Source organism: Botryllus schlosseri, unplaced genomic scaffold (assembly GCF_051294905.1).
Source record: "Botryllus schlosseri isolate E-star unplaced genomic scaffold, Bs_hap1 Bs17a, whole genome shotgun sequence".
Lineage (NCBI taxonomy): Eukaryota > Metazoa > Chordata > Ascidiacea > Stolidobranchia > Styelidae > Botryllus > Botryllus schlosseri.
The window spans coordinates 251,073-277,141 of NW_027648626.1; the positions used below are offsets into that span (position 1 = coordinate 251,073).

General features: G+C 40.4%; 5 protein-coding genes across 5 annotated transcripts in view; 3 read left to right on the plus strand and 2 right to left on the minus strand.

The window, feature by feature from the left end:
* The window catches only part of LOC145459669 (cyclin-dependent kinases regulatory subunit-like), a 159,673-nt gene that overhangs the window by 21,049 nt on the left and 112,555 nt on the right, over positions 1 to 26,069 (plus strand). The window lies entirely within an intron of this gene.
* On the plus strand, positions 92 to 7,773 carry LOC145459781 (uncharacterized). The gene is made up of 6 exons (XM_080338329.1): positions 92 to 319; positions 1,254 to 1,352; positions 1,645 to 1,824; positions 2,434 to 2,571; positions 2,638 to 2,752; positions 7,335 to 7,773. The coding sequence occupies exons 1-6, from the start codon at positions 107 to 109 to the stop codon at positions 7,640 to 7,642; spliced, it is 1,053 nt and encodes a 350-aa protein (XP_080194455.1). The 5' UTR covers positions 92 to 106; the 3' UTR covers positions 7,643 to 7,773.
* Positions 11,672 to 13,801, minus strand: LOC145459773 (kelch repeat and BTB domain-containing protein 12-like). The gene has a single exon (XM_080338322.1). The coding sequence runs from the start codon at positions 13,330 to 13,332 to the stop codon at positions 11,710 to 11,712; it is 1,623 nt and encodes a 540-aa protein (XP_080194448.1). The 5' UTR covers positions 13,333 to 13,801; the 3' UTR covers positions 11,672 to 11,709.
* On the plus strand, positions 17,081 to 25,989 carry LOC145459732 (uncharacterized). Its single transcript, XM_080338285.1, has 4 exons — positions 17,081 to 17,287; positions 18,693 to 18,821; positions 18,883 to 19,003; positions 25,878 to 25,989. The coding sequence occupies exons 1-4, from the start codon at positions 17,081 to 17,083 to the stop codon at positions 25,955 to 25,957; spliced, it is 537 nt and encodes a 178-aa protein (XP_080194411.1). The 3' UTR covers positions 25,958 to 25,989.
* Positions 19,983 to 21,499, minus strand: LOC145459656 (uncharacterized). Its single transcript, XM_080338224.1, has 2 exons — positions 21,003 to 21,499; positions 19,983 to 20,315 (listed from the first exon to the last, which is right to left on the minus strand). The coding sequence occupies exons 1-2, from the start codon at positions 21,497 to 21,499 to the stop codon at positions 19,997 to 19,999; spliced, it is 816 nt and encodes a 271-aa protein (XP_080194350.1). The 3' UTR covers positions 19,983 to 19,996.

Genomic DNA, 26,069 nt, shown 5'->3' on the forward strand with positions numbered 1-26,069 from the left:
CTGTAGATTACTGATGCACAAAATGAACTGTGCATCACAAGAGTGTTGAAAGGACAGCCATTGAGTGGAAATTTTATGCTGTCAATTCTGCTTGTACTTCAGTAGCATGCAACGCTGGCTACTTCGACAACCTAGCTGCGAATGTTTTCTTTCTTTTCAGGGCCAAACGCATCAAGCATTGTTACTCAGAGATGGCAATGTTGCGGTCCAGCAGTCAGCGGAAAATGTATCTCTATCGAAACCGAAGCCTTCTGTAAGTCACTCAGTCCAGAAGCCAACGGCAAGTGTGTTGGATCATTCTCAGATGTGCTGTGATGCGGTAATGTGTATTTATTTTGGTTAAGAGTATTTTTTGTAATCATTTTCGCATTTGAATGCTAATAAGTTGTATTATGTGGCCGCCTGAGTTTTAACCAGGATGGATTAATAAGGTACTTATGGCCACATATTTACACTCGCGTATCCATTATCTACTTGACTACTTTTAAATAAGAGTTTTGAGAGCCGAACCCTGCATTTTTTACTGTTTTATAAGTAAAGTCAAGTAGAAAGTAGTTTTTGATCTAATACCTGCAATTATTAGGTGTGAAACTGGCATGGTCATTTGACCATACCACCCCTTTAATGCGATCATAGAGTGTACTTTTCAAATCTTTAATGTCATCATTGTGTTTTATTCAAGTAGACGCATCATGCATTTTCCTATGTTGCTGCATGCTATGGACAAAGGCAATAAGAGTAATGTCGCATGTTGTTCCTAAGTACTTTTAAGGATCCTTATTTCTGTTATTTTGTCGGTAGGGGAGGGGCGTAGTTTTGGAAATTTACTTGGTAGCATCAGACACAGTGGTATACATATATTTATTCCGATATTGTTACGACGATGTGCGCAAAGCAAGTTGTCACGATTTTGACAGTGGCACTAAACATATTGACCACTGATATACACTGATTAGAGTAGCATGCATATGGATATTGTACGTACAATGATATCCACGGTTATGATAGAAGAGCCATGCTGTCCAGCAATTTTAGTAGTTCTATTTTCTACTATGGAAATTGAAGCGAGTGTAGCATGACGTAGCGTTCTGTGTTTTTGACAAATTTCTAGGTATCTATATGGCTGCATAAATTGGTCGAGTAGGAATACAATCCGTCCAACTCTGATATTACTGGAAGTATTCACAAAACAATGGATTGCTTCGTCCAGGTTTTAACAGAAATGAGTATTTGCCATTTCCAAACTATTTCAGAGCGAAGACTCGATTTCGTTGATATCAGGAGTATCCGGTTTCGAGTCCCGTCCGCAATTTCCCAATCGACTCGACTCACAAAACAAGAAGCTGAATCCGGTACGCAGTATAGGGCTATTTATCGAAATCTTTGTGAGCTCAATCTTGAAATATTACTGACATAGTTAGAAGTTGACATTTCTGTCTTCCGATAGATACACGATGACCGATTATAGCAGGACAGGACAACATCTAATCCAATTTTCTGGGCTCTGATAGCCAAATGGAGTCATTGATTGAGTGTTGCAAATGAATTGTGAAGGCCATGAATAGAATGTGTTTTGTATGTCTACATGTTGACATTTAGCCCAGGTCTACTCACTAATCTTGCAATTTCTCTTTCTTACGAAAGGTCGCCTTTCGCAAAGAGGTCCGGCCCTCGTGTACAATATGGAGCTTTGACGCCCAAAGGCCGACCCAGGATCTCCCACCACCTACCAATGTCGTGGGTAATGACCTGCTCAAACTGTCAGAACTTATCAATCGTCAGCTGATTATTCCGGGTCGGGACGTATTGCAGTGCTCTGTCATGGTACGTATGGTGGTGTGGAAAACAGCAGATAATATCTGTAATGCAGTAATTGTGCTTTTCTAGTACTCATGAAGGATTTCATTACTTGGATTTTTTTCAACTTCATTCATATGATTATAAATTCGTAATGAGGATCGAATCACTCCGACATCACTCACACATTTTGTCCAGTCATGTAGTCAAGGACGGGTTGGTTTTGTGCTATGATGTCATAGTGCGGACCTCGTTTCAACACCATTATCGACTAAAAGCGGGAACAAAAAGGGCATTAGTAAAATGACTGAGTGATTGTGCCAGCATAAGGAGTTAATCTACCATCTAGAAATAGAACATTGAGCTTAAGTGGTCTCGATTTTTCGAAAGTCCATGCCAGTGACGTCAAATTTTGTGATATGATTGTCGATATACAATGTTCTTTCCAATTCTCTACTAGTTGCTGATGATTACCCCTGACGAGTGTCAGCCGAAAATATTCAGGCTTATTCAATATGAATATATTTTGCAATTGTCAATTTAAACGACCCAAAAAATCAGAAATGTAAGGATTTTTGGCTGGTCCTGTACCTTGTCCACCTCTGCCACTTTCCAACGATTGTTCCTCTGCTTCAGGGCCAAACGCACCAGGCATCGGTACTCGGATGTGGCAGTATTGTGGGACCGCACGGTATCAAGTTTCACAGTCCCATGATTTGGATGAGAGGTCTGACCGGAGTTAAGAATGTCAGCCGCTTGCGGGCTTACAGATCGGTGACCTGAATGTCAACAATTTAATAATGCCACGCATGACTCATGTTCGTGTCTTGCTTACGATAGATCACGGACAAAGGCCAGACACTTTATGATAAGTGCACGAATATAAAGGTCTCAAATCTGCAGGCGGTTGGGGCGAGCGGAAGAATGCTCACGAAAGTTCAGTCTAATGCTAAAGGTATGGGCAACAGTCAGAAGTGGTCAGTAACAAAGTATTATGGTACTTTTTCTGAATAAGGAAGTTGGTTTAAACTGCTTGCAGAGTTGTAATGACTCGAGTCAATTTGTGCACTGACTCGACTTGAACTCGCAGGACTCGAAACATTCTATATGACTTGATTCCGGTCTCCTGTATCAGGACCGATACTTTAAAAATAACCGTAGAAGCCCAATTTTATCCGTTTGAGTAAACATGTTTAGAGTGAGACAAATTGGTATATTATGAATCCTAGGCCTTAGATACCGCCCCAAGAGTTTAACAGCTAATACAGTTGAACCCGGACTCAATAATGAACGGTGATCTCAATGACTTCGACTCGGTGGCGAGTTGGAAATGACTAGACTTGACTCGAGTCAAAGTTATAAACGTAATATTGACTTGTGACCTGGAACTTTGTGACTTGGTTACAACCCTGATTTTACCTTATTGTGCTACTTACTCAAGTGGTTACGTTTACGACTTCTTCCACTTCTTCTTAACGTTTTATAGGCAAAACAACTGACCTTTCGTGAGGCTCTTTTGGAGGTGCAGAATATTTATATACAATTGATTGACATTGTCTTTACCTCTCAAATACATGTTTATACTGCCACGAGAATAATTATTCTGGCTGCGATGAAAATTTAGCAACTAGTCGCTGCAATATTGATTAATACAGTACAATAATAATTATTTGGCAAAGAGCCATATCTTATACCCGAAAGAGCCATAGGTTCCAGACCATTGTGCTAGAGCAATGGTTCTTAACCTTGCCCCCAGCGCCCCCCAAGGGGCGCTGACGATTTTGAAGGGGGCGGAAACGCCCAGGGGGCGATATGGGGGCGCTGGGATCAGGGGGGCGGTATGGGGGGGCACTGGAGAAAAATGGCTTCGCAGTAGATGTGGTGGTAGGACATATCCTTAATGAGTATTCAGAGCAAATTAACACCGAAAACTTCGTTATATATAGCCTTCAAAATACATATAGGTTTATTTGTCCATGGGCGCCTAAATGACTGGCACCGAATGTTCCTGTCTTGGCAATCTGAACCCCAGAAGACGAATTCCATCTGGCAGGGAAAAATTATACACCAGTGAAGACATACCAATTTGAAATCGTGTGCGTCTTTTAGTTTAGTACGATTTGGCGACAGGGATATCCCTGTTGGGCGATTCTATATTTTTTGCTATAGCAGATAGCAGGTCATGAAATAACATCATGTAACGAAGTCATACCAACGGGTTCGCCCTCCCGAATATGTTCAAATATTAGTTACGTGCCCTACAGTTTCCTAGACACCTTGCAATGTTCGCTTTAAGTTTTGACGAGTCTGTACACACTCAACAACTCACTGCGCTGACCCTTTGACAACAGTGCGTAACGACTAAAAAGAGGTCATAACTTCGGATTTGTTGTGCGCAACGTAGATTTTCTGTGCGCAGAGACCGTGTCAGCACTGCGCACGTGCGCAGCTTAGAGGGAACATTGCACCTCACTCAGCTCTACCGGTAAATCTGGTAACGTGAGCAGAGAGGACAAGAAATTGATAGCAATATAAAGCGATCTTACTGATCGATTTTAGCATGAATTATCGAAAGTTTTCGCACTTCGCACTGGCTCGCTAAACAGTACAGCTGATTCCGTGGCAAAAGCGAACAACGTGATGTGGGCGGTCGATTTATCGCCCTATGGGAGCCCAAGACCCAAGTTTTTTCGGGGGACTGACGAAGTGCCGTTTCGTTCCTGCCAACGGGTATACGCCCGAAGATGTATAATTATTATTGAGGGGTCCTACCTATTCAATCACACATCACTCAGCTTTACCGGTAAATCTGTTTACGTGAGCAGAGAGAGGATAAAAATTGATCTCAGTATACATGCAATTCCCGATCATATTGACCAATTATATCATTAATTAGTGAAATTTTTCGCGCTTCGCGCGTCTAGGCGAGAATACCTGCCTCAGTAAATGGACGCCCAATGTAGATGACTATAGTATCAGCAAATAGCGGACAGCCGGAAGGGGTCTGGGGGCGAAGCCCCCCGGAAATTTGGTTTATCACCCGATGGGGGGCCCAAGACCAACGTTTTTTGTTTGGGAGGGGGGCTGACGAAGTGCTGTTACGGCCCTGGTAACGAATTAATTGTACCTACGGGCACGCCCGAATATGTTTAATTATTAATTACGTGCCCTATATTTTCCTATACAACAGCTCACTCAGCGCTACTGGTTAATCTGATTACGTGGGCTGAGAGGATAAAAAGTTTATAGCGACTTATATATGTAAATACCACCTATCCATCCTTGCATTATAGAAAATTTTGGTACCTAGGGCGACCAGGCCACACAAACTTTGCTGACCATCGAAATCACGCTATGGGGTTCTTGGGGGCGAAGCCCTCAGAAGTTTGGTTTATCACGCTATGGGTGCGCAAGGCAATCGTTTTTAGGGGTGCTGAAGAAGTGCTGTTACGGCACTCCCTCTTACTCATTGTCTTTATTACATTCCTTACAATTTGAGGTTGGGGGGCGCTGGAACACGATAATTTTTGAAAGGGGGCGCTGGAGGAAAAAAGGTTAAGAACCACTGTGCTAGAGTGTCAGCCGAAAATATTCGGGTTCACTTCAATATGAATATATTCTTCCATTCTCAACTAGTTGCGGACGATCACCCCTGACAAGTGTCAGCCGAATATATTGGTTCAATTCAATATGGATATATTCAGGGTTGTAACCAAGTCACAAGGTTCCGAGTCAAGTTGAGTCGTTTTCATTTCACCACCGAGTCAAGTCCAAGTCAGTGAGTGGAGAGTAGAGTCCGAGTCGCAGTGCTGTGACCAGAGTCCACGTCATTATTTTCGCTGTTCAGTTTTCAGTTCAACCCACTTTTTTCAACCCTTCGAGCGATATAGAATGGCTCGGTTTCATATTATTGTGATTTTTCTCAGTACTAACAGTTTCTGGCCCTATTTACCAAGTGTCAGGTCTGATAGACGAGATACAAATAATATGGTGACTTTACTATTCTTCGAAGTTACAATCAAATGTCTGTCATGGCCGTCCTGGTCTCGAGTCATATGACTTGGTTCGAGTCATTTTACGCATTTTCAAAAATGACTCGCGTCAAGTCACCAAAAAATCATGACTCGAGTCATTGCAACCCTGTATATATTGTTCAATTCATGGATTGAGAGTAAGTTGTAGACGAGTAAGTGGTTGAAGTAAAAATGGAATAGTTTGATAACATATCCACCTTTGTTTATCACTTGACATTCTCTACTGATCGTAGCCTGTCGAAAATCGTTTGGTGAACAAATTGACAGTGTGAAGTTATAGGTTAGTGCACTTTTTGAGTGTTTTCCTATCCTGTCTAATCAAAGCAGGCTTGTAATGACTCGAGTCACAATTCTCTGATCACTCCACTGGAGTAATTTTCTCAAAATACGGAAAAGACTCGCCTCGAGTCAATTTGTGTATTGACTCAATTTGGACTCAAGTCATTGCGCATGACTCAAACCAAGTCATATGGCTCGAGACTCAGACAGCCAAGACCGAGATTTCACTGTAATTTCGAAGAATCGTAAAGTAACCACTAGGGCTGGGCAAAATCGAGTACCTGAGTGATTCGATTCTGAATCACGTAATATTCGTCGAGTCGAGTATCACTCATTATGACGTCACATGAAAATATACTATGTCAAAGTTCAAATATGTACCTTTTATGCCGCCACAAAGAACATAATGGCTGTTATCCCTCACATTAAAGATACTTTGGTCTTTTTTCGACCATACCGATGTCATTGCACTTCTTGACAATGTTGTGGGGTGATCATGACATCGGGAATGTGTTATTAAAAGTAACTTTAGTAGCTTTGTAATGTGTCTTGTAAGCTGTGACAGAGCTAATCATGGTTTCAAGGCTTCCTTAGTGGAAAATATTATCTAAACTATACTTCTTGCTAGTAAACTAGCTTTCAGTTGCTAAGAGCGTATAATTTCAGTACTGGAAAAAATCGTGTTTTACTACTCGACTCGATTCATTGAAATTAATACTCGATTCAGATTCGAGTACTCGAATCATTGTGCCCAGCCCTAGTAACCACCCTATAGGAAATCCGTCTATTGGTACTGGTACTTGAAAATGCAACCAGAAACTGCTGAAAGTGAGGAAAATCATTATATCATAAATGCTTACCATTTGACATCACCAAACATAGTTATAAAAAGCGGGTTTAACAAGACTTCCACTGCAAACTGAGCAGTCAACACGATGACTTGGACTTGGACTCGAGTCATAATACCATAACCACGAATCGACCCGTTCTTCGCTGACTTGAACTCGGACTTGACTCGGTGGTGAGTCGAAAATGACTCGGTTCAACACTATAAAAGGGAGATTGACTTATGACTCTGAGCCTTGTGACGTGGTTACAACCCTGAATGAAAGTAATTTTAGTTTGACTCGGAAATCATTGCTTTTATATCTGCCACTGGTTTGACCCCGTACGATCTTCTGTGATGTTATGCTAAAATTAATTTGAAGCTATTCACATTAACAGAGCCTTTCAATCAGGCACCACCCAATACAATGATGTGTTCGTCGTGCATGGCACCAATCCAGGCTATGGACTCGCAAAATTACAATCAAAGGCAACCAATGAATGTGGATCGTTATCCTGCCACTACAACTGGAGTGGGAACTTCACGATTCAACGCAGCCCGGGCACGCGATAATAACATACCCCGGGTGAAATCCAAAATAAAGCCGCCAAGCGCGAAAGATATATTTAATGGGAAATGCAAAGTTCGTCTGGTGCCAGATAACGAACTCTTTCTCATCGAAGACATATTTCCGGGATACGAATGAGGTCCCGAAAGAAGTCTATAAGCTGTTATTGTGATGTTTCGCTATTTCCCTGTTTATTTTCAATATTATTACATAAGTACTTCTTTCGTTATCCATAAAATGTCAAAGAATAAAAAGGATCAGATATCAGGGATGTGGAGTAAATTTATATCCTGCAAACAACAATGTACCAATAGATGCGCAACACGTCCCTGTGGGGTTGAGTACCCAGCCAAGCTAGCTGATGCTGGTCGATTCGTAAATAGGGCTGGGCAAAATAGAGTACCTGAGTGATTCGATTCTGAATCGCGTATTATGCGTCGATTTGAGTATCACTCATTATGACGTCATAGGGAAATTGTAATATGTCAAAGGTAAAATATGTAGTTTTGGGCCGACACAAAGAATATAATGCCTGTTATCCGTCACAATAAAGAGACTTTAGTATTTCTTCGACCCTACCGATTTCATTGCACTTTGTGACAATGTTGTGGGTGGATCATGACTTCGAAAATGTTTTTCCAGGAACGGTCGTAGCTTTGTAGGGAAGATGTGGTACCGATGGATCAAAAATCGCAATATGATCTCTGGCCCTCACATCTTCAGCCGGGAATAGCAGATCTTTTGCTGACTCAACACTTCGATACAAGCTCTACCTATCGCGGACATTTACATGAATACCCGCCTTTTCAAAAAATATTTACAAACGTTTAAATTTTTTTTGCTCGAACGTGTCATCGGTCCCCACCCGGTGGGTCCAAAGGCACACGACCATGTGACCAATGAGAGAAACGCTCAAAAACTCAAATTTGTTAACTTGTTTTGTTGTGTACAAAACAAATGCCATATCGAAGGAACATTATTTGCCAGTAAAGAAATACCAATTTGAAATCGTGTACGTCTTATAGTTTAGTACGTTTGGGCGATTTCAATATCTTTTGACATAGCAGATAGGAGGTCGCGAAATAGCATTATGTAACGAAGTCATTATACCCAAATTGATAGCAATATATATGCAATTCCAGATCATATTGACCGATTCAATCATGAATTATATAAATTTTTCGCGCTTCGCGCGTTTAGACGAAGTAACCATGAACGGTCACCCAATGCCGATGTTAAGTACCGGCAAAAGGCGCATATGCCGAGGGGGGTCTGGGGGGCTAAGCCCCCCAGAAGTTCGGGTTATCACCCTATGGGGGCCTAGTTGCGCACTGTTCTCCCAGGACCTGCGCAGTAAGTTGGCGTGTTTGCGCAGAGTCGTGAAAAATTAGAGGGAACATTGATCGTAACATGATACATAGTTGACTATGCTCTTTCCACTGCAACCACCGATCACAAATATCTTTTGTTCAACTGCAACGACACCACTATCATATACAGGATATCTCATTAGCTCGAGATCAACCCACTCTGTTGAGAATGGAGTGAATCTGCAGAACAAAGAAACTCCGAAACCATCTTGTTCTATACCACCAATACAATAAATGGAATCACCCAATGATACAAGACTTGCATCACAAATTGCTGTAGGTTTGTTTTCTAGTTGAAACCATTCATTTAAGGAAGAAGTAAATGTTTCCACATCATTTGTTGCTTTGGGAGAAGTTCCTCCAACAACAAATATCGATCCTGACTATGAAACTGAGCGAGGATACTCTCCATGGTCACAAATCATATCTTTCATTCTTTCCCATTTTGAATCTTTGCTTCGGCAATCGAGTCGATGAACAGATTTATTGCGACATAAAACATAAATGTACGAGTCAAGAGAAATCGCCATAAAAGGTTTCAAATGCATGAACTTTTTATCATGGAACTTCTCTACTTTCTCGGTTACTGGATCAAGGGTTCGGATACAATTCATTTTAGAATCAAAAAGAATTATCAATTTATCATTATCTTCTTTTACCTTGACCAAAGATTTCAGAAAATGTCGATTGATTAACTTGTGCAACTCAAGATCATTACTTATACTGGGATGAGTTTCTAGAATGTTTTGCAAATACACTGGCGAGATTTGATCAAACTTGATTACTTAGAGATATTCGTGCAAATATTCTCTTTTACTTTGGCATTTGTCGATCCACTTGAGAGATAACGTCGATCCACTTGAGAGATAACGTAAGTTTTTCTTCTTCGCATAATTTTGGTTTTCCCGACTTCATAAGACTGAGAAGATCATAGGTCATCCAAATATTGAAATGCCCTACATGTGTGGCCAAATCAGAATATAGAAACTCATAGCTTTTGCCAACACTAACGTCAGACCAGCTGGTGTGACTAGATGGGCAGTTGGGCACACATCCACTAGTGTGGCTAAATCCAAATTCTATATGGGTACTCCGCCATGTGATGGAAAATAAAACAAAAAAGTGTATAGGATCTGAAATATTGACTTATGTCATGTGACAGCTTGGAGTGAAACTTGCTCTTGATTCCATGTTGAGCGAGTTTCGAAAATTTCAGTTCTCTCGACAGCTGTGTATTTGAAAGAACGAGTCCCATAAATCTTGTCTGACATCTCAAATATTTGTTGAAGAATCCCAGTCGTACAGCTTCGATGGGACACAAATTTACATTAGAATATGACTAGTTGTATCTCTGAAAGTAAAATATAGAAATAAGAAATTGGACCTGCAAGTTTAGGAGAACCGTAACGCGCAGAGTAATTTGAAGCAGCAGCAAGAGTATGAATGAAGGTTCAACATTATCACAACTCATATTGCAGGCAAAGAAAGCTGACAGAGATAAATGACAAATCATGTGGAACAGGCAAACGTTAATCATAAGAAGAGTCCTAAAAAGCGAATTGTTAAAAGACTTTACGAGCATGAGAGGGTCCACGGTGAATGGTGATAAGCACATCTGCATTTTGCTCAAAAGCAATCCCGGAATAGCTGATAGCTTGCTCAGATTAATGCTAGCATGCTTAGATTAGCGTTTGCCAATCGGCTCGAAGAACATGTCGCCAGAAGTGGTTACTTCCAGCGTTGTAATGACCAGAGCAGCTACTTGACGGAAGTCATTTTCTCAAAACACGGAAAATGACTCTACCCGAGCCAATCTGTGTAATGACACGACTTGTACTCGAGGCTGTAACGACCATGACCGACATTTCATTGTAATTTCGAAGAAAATCGAAGCTACCACACTATTGGTATTTCGTCTAGTAGTGCTGGCACTTGAAAATGCGACCAGAAACTGGTAAAAGTGAGGAAAATTAATATATTATGAATACGAGGCATTCAATAACACCCGGACATAGTTGTAAAAAGTAAATTGAACCGGTTAAACTCGAAAATGAACACAAGGACTTGGACTCGAGTCACAACCACAACACAATGATTCGGACTCGAATCCTGACTTGACTCGGTGGTGAAGTGAAAATGACTCGACTTGACTCGAGTCAAAACCATAAAAGTAGAACTGACAAGTGACATTGTTACAACACTGGCTGTAGGTGCGGGCATCATAATCCGGTTAGTAAAAGAACTCGATTCCCTGTAGCTTACTTATCCTAATGGTGACATTATAAGTTGCAGAATGTAACAATTCATGGTTTCGTCAGATATTATGAGTTAGTCTCGTAATTACAACCAACGACGTCTAAAGCGGTGGCCACCTCACGTTAACTGCAAAAATACTGGGAAAAGTTTGAATTTACTATAAAAATATAATATTTTTTGTTAAATCTCACTGCTGTCCACCTCGTCGAATTGTCAAGCTGTCCAATATAGCGAAATTTGAGAAATTTGTCACAATTCCTACTTGTAGAAGCAGACTTTTTGGAGTTGAAAATCTTGGATTTGAAAAAACTAGCAGGATACCCTTACCGTACCGGTATTTACTGTGGAGAATGCAATAATTATTAATCAAAAACTCTAATAGCTTCACTTCAACGACCGGGATTGAGCCAAATTTGCCAGCCAGTCAAATTTGAAAAAAGAACAAATCAAAAATTTTCAGACTTTTATAGATTCACTGAAATGGAACTGAATTAGGCATGGAACTTTTTTTCAGCTAACCTAGCAATTTTACGTAATAGCCACAAAATGGGAGAAAAAACTCATTTTTGATCAACTCGACTATACATTCACCTTTGTGAAGCCGCACATCGTGAAATCGTTATGTAGCTTCCAATCCATGTTATACCATTTGTTCTTTGATAAATCATACTTCTCAATCTTGATGTAGTCGGCAAACTGGCCTAGGCCTACTAAAAAAATCCATTTGCCGGTTACGTAAGCTCCAATCCAATCACGACATGTACCGGTATACGTCCAGGATAATGAAGTCCACTGAGCTGAAGTAACATCGTAACATTCTACGTTATTGATGGTCTCTCCACTCCCACCACCGATAACAAATATCTCCTGATCAACTGCAACAACACCGCGGTCCTTAAAAGCCAGAGGATATCTCATTGGTTCGAGGTCAAACCACTCTGATTTAGATGGAGTAAATTTGCAAAGTGAAGAGCCTTCGTAATCATTTGTCCGACCTCCGATACAATAAATGGAATCATTCAATGATACAAGATGTGCATCGCTAATTGCTGTGGGTTTGTCTTGCAGTTGAAACCAATGATTGACTGCAGGGTCAAATCTTTCCACATTATCTGTTTTTGTGCCATAACTTCCTCCAATGACAAATATGGATCCAGACAATGACACCAAGCAAGGAAACGGCCCATGGTCACAAATCAGTCCTTCCATCTTTTGCCATTCTGAATTTTTTCTTTGAACATCGAGTCGATGAACAGAATTATTTTGGCATAAAATGTAAATATACGAGTCCAGTAAAATCGTATTAAATGTATCCCAATGCTCAAATCTTGCATTGTGTAACTTACTTATTTTCCCAGAAATCGGATTGTAGGAACGGATGCAATCAGTGCCCCAATCAAAAAGAATTATTAATTCATTTTGTTTTACCGCTTCATCTGACCCTTCAAGAAGATGTTCTCTGATCAACTCGAGCGACTTGCAGTCATTCCCGATGATGGGGTGAGTGTTCCAATGTTGTAAAAATACCGAAGAGATTCTGTACAAGTCAATCAATTCGAGACAGTCATATAAATATTTCTTTTTAATTTCACATCCCTCGATCCACTTGAGCGATAACTCTACTTTTTCTTCTTCCCATAATTCCGTTCCTGTCGACTTCAAAACATTGAGAAAGTCATTATTTTCCATGCTTCTAAATCCATCTTGAGTAGCGATTTCCATAATATTTCTTTCTAAAAAATATTTGGTTACTGCAGAGACATCATTCAGCCCATAAATATAACCCGCATTTCTTGTAGAGAAGTAATTCTCAACAGTAACGGATTCCTTCAAAATTTTGGATATGGCATTCTTTACATCTTCCAACTGCATCATGATTGCGACGTGAAGAAGGTCCATTAATTTTTCATCAGGAATCTCAAACTTACTGGAATATATAAAATCGATGCAATTTTTCACACACTGTGAATCGACATCTTTTAAAACAGCTCTTCCTTCGCGACTTTCTTTTGTATCATACTTTAACATGGCTTTGAAATAATCCGAACCTGCCGACAATACATTTTTATGGGTGTGATAGACATCATTTCCCACTTGAACTATGAAATCACAATGATTTTTATCTTGTTTCATTTCATTTAATTCTTCCATCATCTTCACTGCACGTTTCTGCGCATCTAGACGAACAACCTGCACCACCATGATCACCAATCACTCGTGAGCGATATATAGAGATTAATATTGTTCTGAAAGTAAACATGATTATATATTAACGGATATTGTACCGCATTCATACACTGCAAGTAAACAAATACATAAATATTAATCAGTCTTGTGGTTACTCAAGTCATGACTTGCCTCAGTTTGCAAAAATGACTTAACCTGACTGTACGTTTTAGAAATGAGGATTGACTAGTGACTCGAAGGGAAATTTACCAGTCATTCTGAAGTCATCAAGTGATCAGCATCAATTAAATCGCTTCATCCAACACAAGTCTCGATTGTTATCGATGCGCTGGTGTCACCTAGTACCGTAATACTAAATTAAATTGAACTTTGCAGGATTGTTGGTACTCTACCTTGAGTGAGACAAAGCTTTGCAATGACTTTGCTTGCTTGTTATAGACCTATATTTCACTCTTTTATAATTTGCAGATTTTACCAGACTGGAAACGGTTGTAGGTAGTGCATCGATAAAGCAATAGCCTAGTTAGTCTTATCCTGAAAATTATCATTTAGTGACAATTTTCTGTAAGATTACGTCAATGGGTGTATTAATGAATATATATGTTAAAAATGCAGTGATAGCTAGACAGATAAAGTGATTAATGACCCAGATTTGTTTTGCTACATATGTTACAAGAACACGTTGAACATGGAGGATTCCATACGTGAAATGTCACCAAGTCACACTTACAAGGAGTACTTCAGTATGGGGCAATTCCCTGCACAGACAACCGATGTTCTCACCACTACCTCTTCAAATCTCCTGAAATTTGGTACACGAACAGATGAGCTAATTCCAAATAGGATGAGCTTTATTTCATGAAAATTGGACTTTGGGTTCAAAAGTTACGTCACATTGAAAATTGACAGTTTTCTGCTCATTTCGGGTCTGCACTTTCAGGTTTTATCAATGCAATATTCAAGAAGGTGTAGCTAGATGATAGGCGACAGTTGAGATACGGCACTTGGATTTATTTGAAGCTTGTCTGATCGTCTATAAACCCGTAACCCCCCCCCCTCCATCAACTCTACCGGTCTGACCACATCCATGGGCTGAGAAAGGTTAAATGTGTCATAATAATATGTAAAACTACTAATATTATTCACGAAATCCAGTAGTAAATCTGAAAAAATACGCGTTTCGCGCGGCAATTCCTGCTGTCTCATAACATCACCAGTGACCCCTCGCGATTTCGGTGCGTATAGCAACCCCATATCATTAAATAGATTCGTTCTGAGTTCGCCGGAAATAGACATAGACACTCTAACTTGGACATTTAGCGTCTACCTACAGTTAATTACGACTGTGCCCTGGGATGCGGCTGTGGGCTACGTGAGTAGTTCAAATGCGGCCGTGAATGGCAAAAAGGTCGGCCACCCCTTGCCTACGAGGAAGAGATCTAGTCGTAAAGCATTGGGATTCTTACCTAACCAAATTCCGTTTTAATATATTTAACCACAAGAATTCCAAGTGGATCCACTACAGAAATCACATACCGCACCATAAAATGGGCAGTTTATTTTCTGTTTCCCTGCCTTCGGCAGCGCAACCCCGTGGTAGCATTTTTGACCACCTTCGGCACGCGTAACTTATGTAGGTGGTACGCGAGCACTGCATGAAACCTCGAAATGGTACGCGGGTGGAAAAAGGTTGGGAACCACTGGCATAACAGTACTATCTGAAAGACATCTCTTAATCTTGTGGGAATCCCGAAGTGGTTTTCTGAGACTCTCAGTCTTGGCAGTATCTGCGCCATCACACGTCAAGCCAAGATACCCCACCGATTCAAATCAGCTGATTCTGTCTCGATTAAATGCTGTTACCATCGCCAAAGCTGTTTCAGCTAGTGAGACAGGCCACCCCTGGGTTTTTCCACCCAGATCTGGGGTTTTCGAGCATTCCCTGGGTTCATCGGAGTGTTCGTCAGGTCAATTTTACGCTCGAAAATCAATTATTAGACCGGTAAGATCATAATGTCGTGAAATGTACGTCCTTCAGTTCGAGTTCGCCTTTGTCGATGGATTCATAGCTGTTATTGTGACGGGAGAGTCTTGAGAGACTGTGTACATTCGACAGTTTTACTACTAAAATGAGATGCCTTGCGATGCGATGGAGCTTCATTGAATGCTGACTGTCCGGCTCTTGGCTGCAATCATGAAAGTCTTCATCTTTGCAAACTATAAAGATTGAATGAGCATATAGGAGTCAATATTGTTATGCCGTTTTGGGTATGCTACATCAAGATAGGCAATCATCTCCAAATAAGTTTCATGCAGCATTAATGCCAATAAACGAACACAGTAAATTAATATGTAGGCTACCGGTAGTCCGGTACTGTGTCTGAGAAAATGAGAATAGTGAAATCCATGTATTCTACAAACATTTTGTAGCCTAATAATCAATGTTCCCTCTAATTTTTGACGAGTCTGCGCACACTCACCAACTGACTGCACAGAGCCTTGGACAACAGTGCGTAACGACTAAAAAATGGTCCTCACTTCAGATTTTTTGTGCGCAACTTGAATTTTCTGTGCGCAGAGACCGTGTAAGCACTGCGCACGCGCGAAGCTTAAAGGGAACATTGCTAATAATCTATTATTTCCAGATCAAGTGAATTTCAGTGCAAACGTAAAAACTGTTGAATATGCATAGGCTACACCGGTAGCCATGCATCTGTTCGCGACAGTAAGAAGCCAAGAACTACGGTCTTTACAGTTCCAAGCTGAACTTCTTACAAGATATTAGCATAAACTAATATTAAATCACCTTATATATAGGCGGCTTCCTTACATTCCAATGGCGTGGTATTCAGAAACGTCGACGAATATCCTCGTCAGGGGAGCAAAATGTGGCTGGTTCTAATCTTGGCCAGTCATACACTACTGGCGCCAGAGCGCTGGAAATCGTCTATTCCTACATCTCTAGGCTCTACCATGCGGCTGATCCGTCACTCTGCCTGTGACGTCATAAAGTGCACGATTTTGTCTGTGCATTAAAGTGTTACGTCATACGTTGCCTAATCTGAATTCGTAAAGTAATGTGATCAGTAGGCCTACATGTGTTTAGCGGCCATCCTCACTCACGAACGATGTTATGTCAAGCAATGGAGGATGAGGGTGAATGCCGGCATTTCAACACGTTTTGGAGCGCTATATGTTTTTTTTACTGAATTCAGCCGTGAACCGGCCTTTTTAGTTTATGGCAAGTACCGACCACGTCTCCGTGTTTAAGGAATATAAGTTGAGTCTGCATTATGAGAAAAATCTTTTAATAAATACACACACTCCGTTGATGCGGACCTGCTAGCCAAGCTAGCAAAACAGCAAAGCTATCTTACCAAGCCACACGGAGCTTGGGACGCGGCCTAATATTAGAAAAACTTCTTGGAGGTACAGAACTTCAATATTCAATGGCCAAATATTAATGCATCCACTCAGCGACATGTGTTAGTAATGTAATTCACTGCTCCCGATTTAGAACTGAATCTGCACGTCGCAGTACATAATCTGAACTTGTGTCTCGGCCTGCCAGTGTATTTTCTGTTTCACATTTGGCTGGAGTAACCATATTTTGAGATTTGAAAAGAGGAAACTTTTTAAAAATTATAAAAGCTCTGATAAATGGAAAATAAAACTGATGATTTTGAAAAATTTTCGGCCAATACTTTGATCAGATAATCAAAACTGGCTGATGCAAACTTATCGCGATATTGCTCTTTACACAATGAAAAGTGATCAGATTTTTCGTCTCCTCCGTCATTATTTTCCATTTCAGGTTGAGAATATCCCGGAGCCTTCGAATTTCCGAGCTCAAATATTGTCGGACACCCAGGCTAGAATTTCTTGGGATCAGGCGGATCAGACTGCCATCACAGGATACAGAGTACGCTATTGGGACGTGGCGAGGCCGACTGATTCATCAAACCTCGTTGTGAGTAGCTTTGTAAATCTGCTGTGTTTGGAATACAAGTCCAGCTTCATAATGATTTTGTTCGTTGCATATTTTCTGCAACTTATGCTGTTGTAGAGGCAGTTATAGTCACTGGTCAGTAGGGCTTTCAAAATTAAGTTTTTTTTTGTCAAATTTTACTGGCCACTTGATAAAATTGTAAAGTTACCTAAAAGAAATGCTGCACACCAATTTCGGCTCAAATCCAACCAGTGGAGCGAGCGGACTGACTCCAAGTCACCCAAATGAATGTCTGAACGGCCTCTTCTGACAACACGGAATCTGTCGCTCCGATAATTTTCCATGTTGTCGGGAGAGGATGTTCACACCTTTATTTGGGTGCACAGGTGACCGTATGTACAAAAAAATGATTATCTTAATTAAATAACAATGTTCTTGCCTTGCGTGTCACCCAGAATTACCAATAGGGTTGAAATTATGTTTAATGGCAGTGGCTGCCAAGGTTTTGAGTGGCTCGAGAAGTAATTTTTTAAATATCAAAATATTGATTATCAAAATGGATTGCCCAGCATGTGAACTTGCAAGACAACCAAAAATTTGATTAGTCTGGCTGCAGCACTTGGGATGTTGATGGCTAAAATATCAGTTCCGCCGCATTGGCAGATCCATGGGCCTGTTAATTTTAGGTATATCTTCGTACCATCGTACATTACAATAAAGCAGAACATTTTGCTATAGATTTATCTCAACTAAAAATTTTCATCACTCTTCACACAGTATGTGGCTACTCGATTTCTTGCTCTTTATAGTGTTACTTTCCCCCTCCTGAATATGAAAGAAAACGTCTTATTTATGTACCAGATTGAGTCTAACTATATTCGCAATTACGAGAGAAAGTGTCGCCCAACATGCGATCTTGCGTTTGCGCTTGCAGAAAGACCGTCGGTGATGAAACCTAGCCACAAAATGAATGATGCACGTTAGCGGAAGCTTTCGATATTGTTATGTCCATGCGCTGAATAGTCCTGCCCTTTGAAGCTGAGCCCTGCGATACACAGCACACCCACAATATACTCAAGAAACGATATTACTAACCTATTATTGACCTATGAACTTGAAAAAAAATTCGTGCTTCGTGCTGTTAGTATCCCGTGCAATGCTTCGTCAATTGCATGTGGCCCTTTGGTCGAAAAGGTTGGCCAATCCTGTTTTATAGTAACCGAATGTAGGTTGAGCAACAGCTTTTATATTTTTGTTGAGTATGTTACTAGTATGCGACCAGGATCCTCGATTAGGTCTTCAAATCTCGCCATATCCACTGCTAATAAATGGCTTACATATTAATCGTGTCCATTTCCAATCCCCTCCCATCCTGTCAACTGAAGTTCTATGAGTAACATACTAGCGCTTATTTCTCTATCAACAGGAAAGAGATACAACAGCTCGATTCTTGGTATTTGATCGGCTCGTAAACGGGAAGACGTATCAAGTTTGGGTACAAGCAAAGAAAGGAGATAAATTATCGACACAGCTCAGTAATCAATTTACCAAATCGGTACGAATACCTTATACAGTCTCAGGAATTTCGTTTGTTTTGATATACTTTTCCTCTACAGGTAGCAATCAAACCCAACTCACCGACAATGATAAGTTTCCAGAACATTGAGAGCGATCAAGTCAGTGTTTTGTTGTTTCGTAGCAGACCCCACAAGGATGGACTCCAGATACTAAATACAGGTCAGTGTACGGTATTTTCGATTTTAACATTGAACGATGCCTATTCAATATTAGTGTAGTTCTGGGTTGTAGCAAATGGTTCATTTATTTTGTGCGTATGATACTGTAGAATGTTGCCTAGTTCATGAATACCATTTCAACTATATGATTCATTTGGTATGAGTCACACTGCACAACTATCACTTAAATGATAGATAACAGATTCGGAACAGAATCACCTAAAATTTCTCTCCAGTGTTGCAGTCGTCTGAAGTTCCTTCAATAGCTGCAAAACAGTGACTGAGAGTCATCAATGACAGTTATACGGACATAGAAGAAGTTTCAGCCCTTGATATTAAAATCCCAACTGTTCATTTTCATACTTTACGTTTTGCTCAGTTAAATGAGCAAATCCATCGAAATATGATGCTTTCCTCTCGACACATTGCTACGGGCATTCGTAATGTTTGTCACAATGCTAATACTCATCAATGATGAGGATGATTTTAGGGTAGTTACAGTGACTGTGAGCTGACCAGATAGATTAATTGCATACTTTATATAGCAGTTACATACTATTTACTGGCACACAACAAATTTGTTGCAGCGCTAGCATTCAAGTCCTAAATCGTTTTGAATTGCAAAACAAATTCTCCAGAGTTGCCTTGTGAAAATGACTTTCTGTGACCTAGTAGTCAGTATTCAATTAAGCTCTCTCATCACGCTAAGACCTCTCATTTTAATAGTAAATGGGTCTCTTTAGACTCAATCACAGTAGAATCCGTCGATAATATAAGATCTTACTAGGCTAATAATCAATTTTGCGCCGTAAAATTGACCTGACAAACATGATGCTGAAAAAAACCCAGATTTCAAGCACAAAAACCCAGAAACCCAGGTGATGCTCGAAAATCCCAGATCTGGGTGGAAAAACCCAGGAGTGGCATCTCTGGTCACCAAGAGATATTTGCAATCAAAAATGAAGTCACGCATGACTGAAATGACCATGTTTTTCTATTTAGAAATTGGATGTACAGCAAAATGATCAACTCGATAGTCAGAAATCTCGACATTTTCATGATTTGGGATAGGAGTAGGAATTAGACCTTGATCCGGAGCAAGCCATATGGTATGTATCAAAGCTTGTTGTTTTTTCCGACAAACTCCGGTCCGTAATGAAAGATGAATTAAACCACTGAGGGAATCGATGAAGTGATTTAGTAATGTAAGATTTTTATAGTTCAAGAGAAGGTTGTCATCACGACATAAAGGACATGGATTTCCACATAATGTCCCTTCTACGTAGCACCAATGTCGAGTTCTTTGTTTTTGTCTAGAACAGGGGTGTCAAACTCAAATTGCTTCGCGGGCCGGATTCAAGCCTTCAAATCACTCGCGGGCAAGACCAGTCAACTGATTCCATAATGTTACCTCGTGCTCTTGCTTTTTACTTGAATACCATAAAAGCATGTATAGATGATACACGGATCATAGCGTTTGGAGAAAGTCGCAACACCTTTATTCGCGAACAATGGAAGTGGCAAAAATACGATGATTGTCCGGTTGAATACAGTTAAGAGCCGCTAAAACAGTGGCGTTTACAGCGGTATATAAGTTGGCATATTCTATTGATTTAGTCGTAATCTCGCGTTAGCCCTGCATAGCATATGCGTTGTGAGGAATACAAGATATTTAATCGGAAACGCGGACGTTGGAATTTGGTTCATTATTATTAAACCGCGAGTCTATTGGTCGACAGCACTGCGACCATAGATATCGAAATTTTATATTTTCGCAACTAATATATTTTCAAAGCAAACTGCATATAACGGTTCCGCATTGGCGTTTTCGCTCCATATTTGTATAAAACTCTGCACTTTTGGCCTTCTTGAAATTGGATGCAAATTTCACCGACTTATTACTAGTGGTAACTAGAGTGGAACCATAGCGCCGTAGTCGGGTGGTTATAATGGGGCCTATGAACATGGAAGTATTTCATTGCTGCAAAAAATCTCATCATTTGTACCAAATACGCTGGAAAATATAGGAATTTTTCAATCTAGTGAGAATTGCTTCGCGGGCCGGATGAAATCGTCTGGCGGGCCGGATGCGGCCCGCGGGCCGTATGTTTGACACCCCTGGTCTAGAACCTTTATGATTCCTACGAAAATCCGCCCAAACCAATCTATCGCTGTATCTTTCAATGTAATCTTCAGACGTAAAATATTCCGATGGGCTAAGTCTCTTGCTTTCAATGTATTCTTCCCACTCCGCTTGATGCTTTTCCGCGTACTTGATCGGAGTTTCTTCCTTGTAATATTTTCCCCACACCAGCGAGAAAGCATCGCTTGGCCAAACTGGTCCTGTTGCTACATTACGAAATTCGGGAAATGGTCGTAACTTTGTAATGTCTAGTGTTTTGTAGGCTTCCTCGTTCGAATCTTCGTGGTTCATCCAGTTCGAATCGTCCCAGATGTTGTAGTCGTTCGACCTGGCATCTGTATGAGATTGCTGCATTGTAGGTTTCTTCTACAAATTTCAATCTTATGGATGACAGATTGTCTTCATCTATTTACATTCAAAGATAAATATCTGTGATACATTGTTCATGTTATTAGTCATCACAATAACGAATGGTGGTGGCATGCACTCGAACAAATACGGACGGTGTAGAATTAAAGGTCAACTGCATCTTATAGACAACTTCGCCTAATCATGTTCAGAATTTTTTTTCATACCGAAATTGCCGACTTTCCGTATTTCAAACTAATCGGAAATTGCCGTAATTTGGACTGAAAGTCCTAATATTGGTATGTTTACAGAAAAAGCGAAATGTTCATTGTGACGTCATGTAGTTGACATCTCTTCTGGCCGCTGCGGATGTATGCTATAGGGCTGGTGCTTTTGCAGTAGCGGGGCGATTTTATTAGTTAGTTATCGCGGAGGTTTCGCTTGTAATGGATTCACCAAGTGAGTCCGAGTACTCAGATGACGAATGTAAGTATGCTTTTTGCCCTTACTTACGAAAGTAATGTTTAAACTGGACACGTATCAGGTGTTGATGTGCTCAATCCCATATCAGTGGAACTCCTTGCTGCTCCGAAAACGAGGGGTCGTTTGAATATGATTATTGATGACTAACCTAAGGCGGTTAGTAATATATAGTATGATCAGCCTAGCTTGTTCAGCTTGAGCCGCTTGTCTAGACCAAATGAAATACAACGGTATATGTAGTTTCGTGGAGTACCTCGTTTCAGTTATGAATCTTGGTATTATCAATTACAGGATAGAGGATGCAAACTTATGTAAACTATTAGCGGGAGAGCAACTAACGAATTATTAGTGCATCACAGCATTACCAGGATTTCAATCAGTATTGGAGATGTCTCACTATAGATATCAACAGGAATATTGTCATATAATTATACCATTTAGTTCGATGCATGAGCGAATGAGTCTCATTCACATGAAACGTTGAGTCGGGTGCCAAGTAATTACCCGTCAGTAACACAACAATTATGCTTTTCAGGAAGCTGAGAAAAACTGTGTACGGAAATTTTGTTTGCTGACCATTGGGATTCTGCAACACCAACCAATGAGAAATCCTGTCTGTGCATCCGATCAAAATTCACATCTAGTACTTTCAAAGGATTTCAATTTTGCAATGCTTCGCGAAGTAATAATTGTATTGAAAATAATAAATGCAACATAACCAATCCATCAACAGTACTACTGTGTCAGGGAGAGAAATATAGAGTTTTCAGACTACGTACACTTCTACTCAAAGTTTTTCAAGGCATACTTATTATTGACCTAGGTCATTTATAAACTTTGAAAATTTTACCCGCTTGGCGCGGCTAGTGAACCGCGCACTCGTTCGTCAATTGCATGTGTCCCTTTAGCCAAAATGGTTGGCCATCTCTGGTCTAGATTACTAATCTACCCATTGGTTAGTTATCTATAGTAATCTAGAGTCAGTCAACCGTCAGTAACATCGGATGCAGTAAAAAAGACATAGGTGCCGCCGTGCCGGCCTGTGTCGTCATAATATATACTTGTCCATTGTCGACAACATCATAGTTGCACTAGAACGCAATTTACTCCGTGCCATTGCTGTGCACAGCATTAAAATTCGAGCCTGCTGTTAAATTATTTGAAATCAGCAAATATGGTTGTTGCATAAATAATAGCATCTTATGAAATACGCCAGAGCCGGAGCTACACCTTAAATAACGGGCTCCAGCTCCGGCTCCGGCTCCGGCTGAATTTTATATAGAGCTCCGGCTCCGGCTCCAGCTCCGATAAAATTGCACGGCTCCGGGGCTCCGGTTCCTTGTTCCGGCTCCGGCTTAAAAGCCCTGGTTACTAGTTGCTGACGATTAGGCCTACCTCTACCGAGTGTCAGCCGAAAATATTCGGATTCATTTCAATATGATTTATATCTCATTCGAGAGCTTTTTGGAGATCTTCGATATGCAATCGAATAGTATTCTGCTATTGAAATGAACGCGAATATTTTCCGCTGACACTTGTCAGGGGCAATCGCCGGCACAACCAGTAGAGAATTGGAAAGAAGATTGCATTATCAACAATCGTATCACAAAATGGGACGTTACCGGCATGGAATTTCGAATTTAATTGTTTGCTAGTTGCTGACGATCACCCTTACGAATGTCAGTCGAAAATATTTGGGTTTATTTCAACATGATTTACACATTATTCAAGTGGAAAACGCGTACATAGGGTACAGTGGGGTAAAACGTCCCTGTGAGGTAAGACGCCCACCATCGCTATTACCAAACAAAGTGATTGTTGAATGAGTCACAATAGCCTAAACCTAAAGTATGCCTACTGGTCAGACGGAGCTGTCACCTTGATTTCTGAAGTTGAAAGAGGACTTGGTGAGTTTTACGATAATATATCACATTTTGACTTGTTTCTTACAAAAATAACCGAAATATAACTGGATGAACCGTAACTATTGAGGTCGCCGAATGAATATTTCTCATTTTATTTAGGATCCTACTATGTTCGATGTAATTTTAGTGTAATTTCATCGTCAGATACACAAAATAACCACCTTGTTGGTGATTCGAAAGTATTGGCGGCCTCGTGTCTAAAACGCCCACCCTGGTGGGCGTTTTACCCCTTGAAGTGACTCGCATTCGTATCATTACCCAGGAGATCAAAATCATGTTATTTGATAAGGAATTTCCAATAATATCCAATACAGTACCGGTAAGTTGTTTTTTTAAATGGTTATGGTCTGTAAATGAATCACTCTTTATTTAAATGGCATGCAAAGACGCGAGATGAGTGAAATCTCAAACAGGAACTCTGACGAGTTTGATCAAGAATCGACTAAATGTGTTCACTGATCAGTCTAATCAAAACCTACAATTATTATTTACCTGCAGAACAAAAACATGGTGAGGACTTATAAAAGGATAACATCCAGGGCGTCATACTCTGAAGAAAACTTGCACAAAGCTATGGACACCGTGCAAGGCGGCGCGGCGTTGAAGACAACGGCAATATATTACGGGATACCTCCTAGAACGCTCCGTCGACATACGAATAAAGAAGTATATCCAACCCGGGTTCTATTTCACTGGGGAGGTTTAAACCAGACATAAATCTTCAATATGAAATTGAAATGGTATCGAATATTAAGGACATGGAAAAGGCCCTATTTGGCTTAACTACGAAGGACGTACGCCGTCTGGCTTATGACTTTGCCACAAAGATGGGAATGAAACATCGGTTCAATGACGACGTTAAAATGGCTTGCAAAGACTGGCTACGTGGTTTCTTATCACGTCATCGAGAATTATCAATTCGAAAGCCGGAAGCTACCAGTATAGCACGGGCAGTGGGATTTAATAAGCCTCAAGTGGAAAAGTTTTAGACGGCTTATCGGGGCGTTTCAAACTCACACTGTTACGTGCCAACTCGTATTTGGAATATGGACGAAACCGGAATTACCAATGTCGAAAAGCCTGAACGGTACTGCTTATATGACTTTCTCGTAAGAAATCTTTCATAAAGATGTATCGAAAGATGGATTTGTCTTAGATACTCTATAGCAATTGCCTATACTCCCACTCCGGTTTACCAGTACAAGATAGGCGCATTCCCTCCAGCAAACTTTCTACGAGTAACTTGTAACGTAATCGGTGTTAGTTATATGTCATTACGAATCGACGCCCTATTAGATTTACTAATTCTACAACGACGATGGCCGGATACTCCTTGGTTGGAGGTTGATGATTGATCGAACATATTGGAGCCTTCAAGTCTCCATGGTCCATGATATATGATAGTTTTTTTCAAAGGTATTTTCATGAATGATTATATAAATACGCAGCATGATTCAAAATAATCCATATTTTTGCAAACCTCCTGTATACGATATTGCAATCGATCGGAAATGATTTTGGGTTGATGTGATCAGACATCATGGAATATCTCTCAAATATGAGCATTATTGTTCGCAGTAACAGTTGCAGGCACTGCGAATAATTCTACTACTTTCATATCAAGCAAAGCCGCATTACAATACAATGTGACATAGACAAGTGCCGACATAAAAAAGTCGACTACCAGCTTCAATGCGACTACTTCATCAGGTTTGCAGTGATACCAAAAGGACTGTCATGAAAAGCTGTAGAAAAGGCAGCATTCAATTAATACATTTTCTTATATTTTGGAGAGTAATTTGAAATTATTCCAGGCACTCTAGTTTTTGGACAATTCCTGCCTCTTTAAGAACTAAACATCGATGTGTTACAGTTTGCAAATACTATTCAATGTCTTACTGTCTTCATAGATAACGGTTAACTTGCTAATTGAATTAATACATTACCACCTCATTATGTGTTTTCTACATTGGCAGAATCCAAGTACAATCCCGGGATGAAGATTCACCCTTTACAGTTACGTACCCCGATTCTGCTATTAATAGCAAAACCGTGACTTCGTTAGAGCCGGAAGTTTCTTATTTGATCACAATCTATTCTGTGAGAAATAGTGTACTGAACGATCCTTTGTATGGAATCGTGGAAATGGGTATGTGCATATCTCTTGT

What these genes read in the sequence shown, in the direction of transcription:
- LOC145459732 (XM_080338285.1), top strand. Translation starts at nt 17,081, where the DNA reads ATGAAAAGTGATCAGATTTTTCGTCTCCTCCGTCATTATTTTCCATTT. An exon ending in CTGATTCATCAAACCTCGTT is followed by an intron (nt 17,288 to 18,692) that starts GTGAGTAGCTTT and finishes CTCTATCAACAG; the next exon opens with GAAAGAGATACAACAGCTCG. An exon ending in GTAATCAATTTACCAAATCG is followed by an intron (nt 18,822 to 18,882) that starts GTACGAATACCT and finishes TTTCCTCTACAG; the next exon opens with GTAGCAATCAAACCCAACTC.
- LOC145459773 (XM_080338322.1), bottom strand. Translation starts at nt 13,332, where the DNA reads ATGGTGGTGCAGGTTGTTCGTCTAGATGCGCAGAAACGTGCAGTGAAG.
- LOC145459781 (XM_080338329.1), top strand. Translation starts at nt 107, where the DNA reads ATGCAACGCTGGCTACTTCGACAACCTAGCTGCGAATGTTTTCTTTCT. An exon ending in AAAACAAGAAGCTGAATCCG is followed by an intron (nt 1,353 to 1,644) that starts GTACGCAGTATA and finishes TTCTTACGAAAG; the next exon opens with GTCGCCTTTCGCAAAGAGGT. An exon ending in AGTTCAGTCTAATGCTAAAG is followed by an intron (nt 2,753 to 7,334) that starts GTATGGGCAACA and finishes TCACATTAACAG; the next exon opens with AGCCTTTCAATCAGGCACCA.
- LOC145459656 (XM_080338224.1), bottom strand. Translation starts at nt 21,499, where the DNA reads ATGCAGCAATCTCATACAGATGCCAGGTCGAACGACTACAACATCTGG. An exon ending in TTCCAGCGTATTTGGTACAA is followed by an intron (nt 20,316 to 21,002) that starts ATGATGAGATTT and finishes CCCCTGTTCTAG; the next exon opens with ACAAAAACAAAGAACTCGAC.